This window comes from Pectinophora gossypiella, unplaced genomic scaffold (assembly GCF_024362695.1).
Source record: "Pectinophora gossypiella unplaced genomic scaffold, ilPecGoss1.1 Pgos_39, whole genome shotgun sequence".
Taxonomy (NCBI): domain Eukaryota; kingdom Metazoa; phylum Arthropoda; class Insecta; order Lepidoptera; family Gelechiidae; genus Pectinophora; species Pectinophora gossypiella.
Genome location: NW_026063249.1, coordinates 730277 through 739093, shown reverse-complemented (window position 1 = coordinate 739093; position 8817 = coordinate 730277). Strand labels below are relative to the sequence as shown.

Below are 8817 nucleotides of genomic sequence, written 5' to 3'. Positions count from 1 at the left end.
AATAACATGCAAAGTCAACCATTCGATAATTGCCGAATATTCAAGCTTTTATTGGACTATACAATCAATCGTACTCAGAAGGATTATCTTTCTACAGTGGAAAGAGTTTGCAGAAAGCGAATTACCCACAGACATTAAAACTTTACAAAAAAGGTTATTATAAAGTTAGTGATTATTTAGAAGATATGAATGCATGGGATTAACTGTCTGAGAACTGATATTAGGCAGCTAAATTACTCAATTGTATACCAATATTTTATGTTTATTTTTATTTTTTTAAAGAACGTCTAGGGCCCTGTGCCGAGGTTTTTCTTGCAGCTTCTTTTCCCCGGCTATACAGGTTGTGAGAAGCTGCAGTAGTTTTAGGCGGACAAGACGTTCGTTATGTAAAATTGACGATTCAAAGTGTAACTATGTTACCTACTGAATAAAGATATTTTTTTTTTTTTTTGAACATTAAAGATGAAATTGAAGAAAGAACTCGTGGTCAAGCTGATAGCCAGTTATGGCATACATGGAGACAAGGTCCAGTAACTGCTTCAAGAATATATGAGGCAACTAGGTGCAATATACCTAGTGCTGCAAAGGACTTTAGGCTTTTAGCCCTAAATTTCAGCCTACCGAGTCCTTTTTGGGACTAGACCAGTAAAATAGGGCTTTAAAAGCTTCGTCATTTTAAAAAACTTTTAGCCATTTTTAAAGTAGTAGGCTTTAAAAAAGCCTATAGCCTTTTTAATGTAGTAGGCTTTTAAAAAGCCTATAGCTTTTTTTAAAGTAGTAGGCTTTTTGGGACTGGAGTCTTTATTATCATTTTTTAGTAAAAGCCTTTTTACCGATTTCAAAAAAGGGAGTTATCAATTCGATACGTATGTATATAATATTATTGGAGCTACATAAAATTCACACATGATATTGGCCTTAAAAATCGGTTCTTCTGGCGTAAGTAATTTGTATGGGGCTGACGGGACGTGCTGTTACGTATTACTATAATTATTAGACTATTTCCATACTAATTGATAGTAAGAAGTTATTTTCAATATTCATAGTTAGTTAGCTAGTTGTGCATCTAACAATAAATCAATTTTTCACAGTGTTTGTGTAGGTATATATGTTTTTAAAGTTTGTTGTACCCACCCACACTTTTACTTTTTTTTACTTGAGAAAGGGACTGTATGTATAGCCTAAATAACCTTAAGGTCTAAGAGCTTCATAGGCTTTTTGAGCGTCTTATTTTATTAAATTAGTCTTAAACAAGGTTAGGCCTTTTTAAGGCCTTTAGGCTTATAACCAATAGGCTTGAATAGGCTTAACCCTAGCCTAGCCGCAAGTACTAAATGGCTTTATAGGTTTTTAGCCTACTAAGCTTTTTATTTAACAGTCTAGTCTTAAAATAAGGGCTAAAAGCCTAAAGTTCTTTGCAGCACTAAATATACCATCAGGTGGACTAGTCAAATCAATTCTTGGTGACTACAAAGTACCCGAGACAAAAGCCATAAATTCAAAGAAGTGCAACTTTAGGCAGATGCTGATTTTGCATTTGAGTAGTCAACTAGACAAAGATTACAGAAAATAAGGTCTCGCGGCTGGATCGGTATGGACTTGGCAGAAATTTAACTGTCTTTGATACATTTCATATAAAAAAAAAACAGAAAACGTTTTTTTCTGACCAAAGTGTAAAGTTTAGGAAAAAATTACATGGCATAACATTTATTGTGTTTGATTAGCTCTATCTATTGGCATAATCAAATATGTGATAAACGAAAGTTGAATCGTAAGTCCCTGCAATAGCACTTTCGACCCAATGTGCATAGGTGGTGCTATATGGCCCGCTGCACTGGCTGTGAAAAGGACGGTAAGATTTTCTTTTTCATTACCCGAAGTTAAGTATATGTTTTTGTTTCCTTTTTTAACCAAAACGCAACCTGGCTTCGGATTGAGGAAAAATGCTGTCTCATCTGCACAATGTTGAAAACTCTTGATGGATCCTTTACAACCTCTGATAGCTGATTGTCCTGTTAATACTTTTCAACTTCCGAAAACCACTAATTTATTTGTTTTTCATTTACATTTTCTCTTGAAGCGGTAAGGTTTTGTGACCTTGTGATCTTGTGACCTTGACTTGTGATATCTGTTCGTTATACCTACTTTATTGCCTTTTGACGCACAATGACCAATACGCACAATGACCAACAGGTAATACGAATATTGACACACAAGCATAACGACCAACACGTATAATGACGCCTAAGCAAAACGACCAATATGCATAATGACCAATACCAATTAAACTCGCATAATGACCAACTCACAATTCGACACACTCGCATATTGACCTATTAGCATTTTGACTAACGCGCAACAAGTTTACATTTTTTAAGCTTGTCTGTAAAAAAAGTTTTCAATCAACAAGGTTTTGATACAATTTAGGTACTGGCCAATAGCCATAGGTATTGTTAGAAAAAAAAAGTATTATGATGACATAAGTATCATTTCATTACATGACGCATAAAAGGAAATAAAATAGCATTTGTCATTAATATTTTCCCTATTAATTATTATTGTATTGAAGAGAATAACGACGTTTACTATACTAATTCAATATGAAATTCGTGAATAACCAAAAAGGATTCCCATCTCTATTGCATAATGGCTATCGCTACAACAAGAACACGAGAAAAGATTTCAATGATACGACTATCTGGAGATGTGTAAAACGCCAGATATGTTCTGCTACAGTAACATTAGACAATATGAATAATATAGTGAGATCGAGTGATCACTTGTGCCAGTCTGACCCTAAATTCAATATTTATTGTTTCTTATGATGTATTGGCTAACCTAACAGCGTTTTTGTTGTTTCGTGTTTAATGACAATAAATGATTTGGTATTAGTCATTATGCGTATTGTTAGTTTTGCTAATGCGTCATTATGCGTTTTGGACGATTTGCGTGTATGTCTAAATTCGAATTTTCCGTTAGTCATTATACGTATACGTCTTTTCACGTACGCGTCATTTTGCGTTTTAGTAGAAATGCTAATAGGTCAATATGCGAATGTGTCATATTGCGAAAAAAACCATTGTATTATTGGTCATTTTGCGTCAAAAGGCTTTATTGGCGCGCGTTGCCATTTACCCGTGCAGCTGTTCACCTGTGCACAGTTGAAGTTGTAGGTACGATATTATTTATTGTGGCTATTACATTGATATTTTTTAATAATTACTCATTTTTATTTATAAATAATTTGTAATGAAAACTGATCGGCTTACTCGTTTGTATTGAAAAGAGGGTTAGCCCTCTACGTTTCGATCCTGTACGAAGATCTTCATCAGGAGTGTCACTTTCTTCTCTCCTGAAAGTCGATTAGTTTTCATTATGAATAATACTTGTTTATCGTTTAGTGTTAAAAGGGTAAATAATTTAATTACAAATTGCTCAAAATAAATCAAATTAAAAAACAATCACATTAATATTTACTTAATGCTATATTTTCATTGCAGGTGAGATTGACGTCCTAAAACTAAGAGAAAATTTGAAACGTGACGCAAAAGCGATGGAAAAGCCTTGTCAAATTATAAACCGAAATCTAGAATCAATACCAACATTTACCACATGTGTATTACCAAATAAGAATGCTTTGACATACGTAAATTATTAAAAGAGCTCGAGGTAAATACAAACCTAAAAAACCACAATCTTTAAGTGATATCAATGTTCCTGATGATTTAAAAACAATAGACGGAGAGTAGTTTTTAGTTTCAGATACTAGTTTTGATGATAATCGACGTGCGTTAATATTTTGTACCAAAAATAATATAAATGTAATCTAATAAAAAAAACCCTGATTTGGATAATGGACGGCACATTTCAGTGTTGTCCAATATTATTCAAGCAATTGTATTCGATTCACGGAATAGTTGGCTCGATGATTAGGTCCAAGGAAAATGTTGTCTTCGAAGTGCCAACACCTGAGCAACAACTCGAATCTATTTCTGCTCATAACCTGGCGTGGGGACCGGATTATAAAATCGTAAGTAAAAACATCGATGGTCGTAACATCGAACACTTTGCATCGAAAGGTCACTACAGCGAACGTGCTTAATATCGAAGTTATACCTCATATAAAGCACTCTATATCGATGGTCGTAACATCGAACAATTTGCATCGAAAGGTCGCTACAGCGAAGGTGCTTAGTATCGAAGGTATGCCTCATAAAACATTCTGCATCGAAAGTTTCCTCGTCAAATATTTCACATGGAAGTATTTGATGAAGAAAGCACCTTATATCGAAAGTATCCTACATCGAAAGTTTGCTTCGAAGCCTATATCAAATACGGTTCCTGTGTAAAAGCTGCCGCAATATTTATGGGGCTTCAAACTTAAAGTGAACCAGTGTTTTACAAAGAAAAACATATTTTATTATCATTTATGTATTTATTATTATTTTATATTTATTTATTGATTTATGTATCAAAAGTGGCTGCAAATAGTTTCTTGATGATTTGTAGTTCTGCCCACCACTTCGGGGAATACGGGCGTGAGATTATGTATGTATGTATGTGTTACCGGCCAAACCCTATTTTAGGCCAAACTAGTTTTGCCTAGGCTAAACTAGTTCATCCTATGTGCGATCGGATAAACCGGTACAGACTAGGCCAAACTGGTCTGTCCTAAGGGTGATAGGAGAAACTAGTTTATCCTAGGAGGAACTAGTTGAGCCTAATAAAAATAAGTTCACTTCAGGATAAACTAGTCTGGCCTAGTCTATACTAATATTTCCTAGTCAGAAATGTTTAAAGTCGGCGCCGTATTTACCTGGACTAGAATGACAGTTATGTTTTAAGCTAAAGTAGTCTTTACGAACGAGACACAAAGTGTATTATGCGTTGTGTTCATTGTCGAGCCATACTTATGGCAAAATAAGCTTTGATTGTTCGGCAGTAAAGTCGTTTTTTGCTTAAAACATAACTGTCATTCTAGTCCAGGTAATTACTGCGCCGACTTTAAGCGAGTAGGATTCCCCGGTACGTGTCGAGTTTTGTATATTCGGGGAATCCCCCGATCGTATTTCTCACGCCCCGCGCGTCCCCCACCGTCGTCGCTTGCCCAGTTACGCTCATTCTGCTTTGAATTGAGGAAGCGTTAGGTGATACTCGTGTTTTGTATATTTTTTCGGTTTTGTTTTATGTTATCATGGATGAGCCTTCTACATCTAGTAGACAAGCAGATCAGAAAATGTGGAGAGAAAAGTTTTTAGCAGAAATTTTGGAAAGTGAAACAAGAAAGTCTTCTCATTATAATGTGTTATTATCAGATAAATATTCGGAACTGGTTGAACAAGTGGAAGATGCTGAGAAGTCGGAAATAAGGACACCCTTACAACAAAGACGACTAAAACGATTTGGTGTGCTAAAAATAGGAGACGTAAAAAAACTAATAGCACGGAGGGATGGGAATATAAAATACTACCTACAGGCTGATGAGCTTTATGATGTGATTGACGCAGCTCATGTGGCGGTTGGACACGGCGGACGTGACAGAATGTTAGCCGAGACATCAAAAAAGTATGCTAATATCACAAAAGAAATAATAAGCCTCTATTTATCAATGTGTGATGTATGTCAACAAAAAAAGACAAAAAAGAAGAGAGGACTAGTTTCTAAGCCGATTCTTCACACTGAAATGAATAGCAGATGTCAAGTGGATTTGATCGATTTTCAGACACAACCAGACGAACAATTCAAATTTATTATGGTTTACCAAGACCATTTAACAAAATTTGTTCTTCTGCGTGCGTTAACATCTAAGAGAGCGGCAGAAGTGGCCTACCACCTGAATGATATATTTCTGACCATAGGAGCACCATGTATTCTCCAATCCGACAATGGTAGAGAATTTGTCAATAACGTGATTAGTGAGCTCGCAACTCTTTGGCCAGAACTTAAAATTGTGCATGGAAAACCAAGGCACAGTCAAAGTCAGGGTTCCGTTGAACGCGCTAATCAAGATATAGAGAACATGATAAGTTCCTGGCTGAAGGACAAAAATTCAACGAAATGGTCGGAGGGTTTAAGATATGTCCAATTTATGAAAAACCGTGCCTTTCACTCGGGAATAAAGCAATCACCTTACAAGGCCTTATTCGGGATAGAGCCTACGCCTTTCGACATCGTCGTTACCGCAAGATATACTAAAAGATATTCAGGACGAGAATGACCTTAGACAAGTTATCGAAGATGATTCGGAATGTAACCAGAGTGAAGATGGCGATGGCTGCGTTGTGGAAATTGACACACAAAACATTAAAGATGCTAGAAAAAGTGCGGCAGAAAATCTTGAAAAGCTTCTTCTGACAAATCCCATCCACCTGCCAACATAGGAGACAATGTAACTATACCATTCCAGACGTAGACAAAGGCAGAGGTGATCTCAGAAATATAATTGGGGTTATTCTTCAGAGAAACGATGAGGGCTTTTACAAAATTGGCACCAAACATGGTGTATTGCAAAAAATATACTGCAGGTACAGATTTTTTGCTCACTGTATTTTTAAAGCCCGTTTTAATAATACTTAATATAAATATGTGTACTTATAATTTAATATCGATATTACGATATTTTTCTGGTGATTGAAAAACATTAGTTTTAATTTGTTTTTTTTTTTATTTCAGAACTGAATTCGATATTTGCAGTCAGAAATTTTTGAGCGTAGGCGAGGTTGACAAAGATACTGAAATATCTCTGAGGACTGCAGCCACTAAACATTCAATTGGTTCAGGGCAAGGATTCGTAAGGTGCAGCTGCATAAGGAACTGCTTGACAAACAGGTGCAAATGCAAGAAAAAGAAGGTGCTCTGCAATTCCAAATGCCATCAGAGTACAGCATGCAAAAATAAGTGAAATTTATTTTGTTCTAAATGATAAACATTAATAATACAATCTTATCTAATTAATAATTTACAAATTACAAATGATAAATACATCTTGATTTTATAACTAGTATTTCTGGTATTTTATTATTCCCTGTTAGCATAAAATAGGCTAAGCTAACTAGCTTTCTTGACGTGTACCCATTCATAGAAGGCCCAACCAGTTTCTCCTAGGCCAGACTAGTTTATCCTGAAGTGAACTTATTTTTATTAGGCTCAACTAGTTCCTCCTAGGATAAACTAGTTCCTCCTATCACCCTTAGGACAGACCAGTTTGGCCTAGTCTGTACCGGTTTATCCGATCGCATATAGAATGAACTAGTTTAGCCTAGGCAAAACTAGTTTGGCCTAAAATCGGGTTTGGCCGGTAACATATGCATGCCATATATTTATTAAACGCTTAAAAAACTTGACAAAAAAAAAACATGCAATCACTCGGTAAAGTAAAAAAAAGATATGAATACACAGGGAGCAGAATCATCTGTCAGAACTATGTAAACACCGATTCGGTGATAGCAAAAGTGGAGAGTTGAGAGAGTCCATCGTACAAAATGCACAAATATAATAAAAAATGTCGCCACATTTTATAAATGATCTTACTCTATGAGTCAAAATGTTAGGAATATCAATCAGATATTTCAGACGAAAGCAATAATATCCACCTTCTTGGGATTGGTCGAGATTGAAGATGGAACTGCAAACAGCATAGTCAATGGCATTAGAGGATTATTGTCAGATTTGAAGATTGACATCAAAAAAATGATCGGTATTGGCACAGATAACGCTACGGTGATGACAGGCACTAACACGGAGTACATGCCTTGTTACAAAATACAACTGATAATGACAATTTGGTTTTAGTTCGCTGCGTGTGCCATTCTTTACAATTGGCTTTATATCATGCCTCAGAAGAAACTCTACCACGTAATGTTGAATTTCTTATCAGAGAAACTTACAATTGATTTAGTCATTCTACGAACCGTCGATTATATTACAAAAAAATCTATGAAACAATAAACTGTGGCTCTCGACCATTATCAATTTCACAGATGTCCAACACCAGATGGATTTCAATTGAACCCGCAGTCAACCGTATTTTAGAGCAATGGGTAGAGTTGAAACTTTGTTTGAAGTTGCCAGACGCGATAACCATTGCTATATGGCAGAAACACTATATAACATGTACAATGACCCTGTAAACCATTTGTATTTATTATATTTAAAACCTGTCTTGGGAGAAGTTCAAGCTGTTAACAAGCTGTTTGAACGTAACAACGTTGATCCAACAAAACTTTATAAGGATTTGAATGCCTTAGTTCAATCTACTAGTAGGCGTATTTTAAATCCGACTGCGAGAGTCGATGTTTATAGTCAAAATATAGAAAGTTATATGGACCCTAAACCGTACTTGGGATATGCTTTTGAAACAAAATTACGGTAATACAACCTTCTTCATGAACTGGAAAATAATTTACGACATCGTTGCCTGACATTTACACTGAAACTTGTAAATGAGTTGCAATCCATATTACCAATCAATTTTAAGATACTTGAGAAAGTATCTTTATTTTCCGTAGAAGAAACTTTTAAAAGTAGTCAAACCTTCTATAAATTATATTGCTCTAGAATTTGCGATGAATACATCTGCAATAGATCGGCTCATGTCTCAGTGGGTTCACCCAAATGTACAATTTTCAAAATATACACACCTGGATAAATAACGAGAAAAAAAGCTTGTGCGCCAACGGATATCCCTGTAGAAAAACGAAAACCAGGGTGACAATTAGTGAATGTGGGGTTTGTTGACAATTTATATTGTTATGTAGACCTCCCTCCTTCCGTCGCATCCAATTTTCAAGAAGATCCGTTTGCTGATGATGATGATGA

General features: G+C 35.6%; 1 protein-coding gene across 1 annotated transcript; it reads left to right on the top strand.

The window, feature by feature from the left end:
- Positions 1 to 3265: 3265 nt before the first annotated feature.
- On the top strand, positions 3266 to 7003 carry LOC126381196 (KRAB-A domain-containing protein 2-like). Its single transcript, XM_050030713.1, has 2 exons — positions 3266 to 6524; positions 6673 to 7003. The coding sequence occupies exon 1, from the start codon at positions 5195 to 5197 to the stop codon at positions 6215 to 6217; it is 1023 nt and encodes a 340-aa protein (XP_049886670.1). The 5' UTR covers positions 3266 to 5194; the 3' UTR covers positions 6218 to 6524; positions 6673 to 7003.
- Positions 7004 to 8817: the final 1814 nt, after the last annotated feature.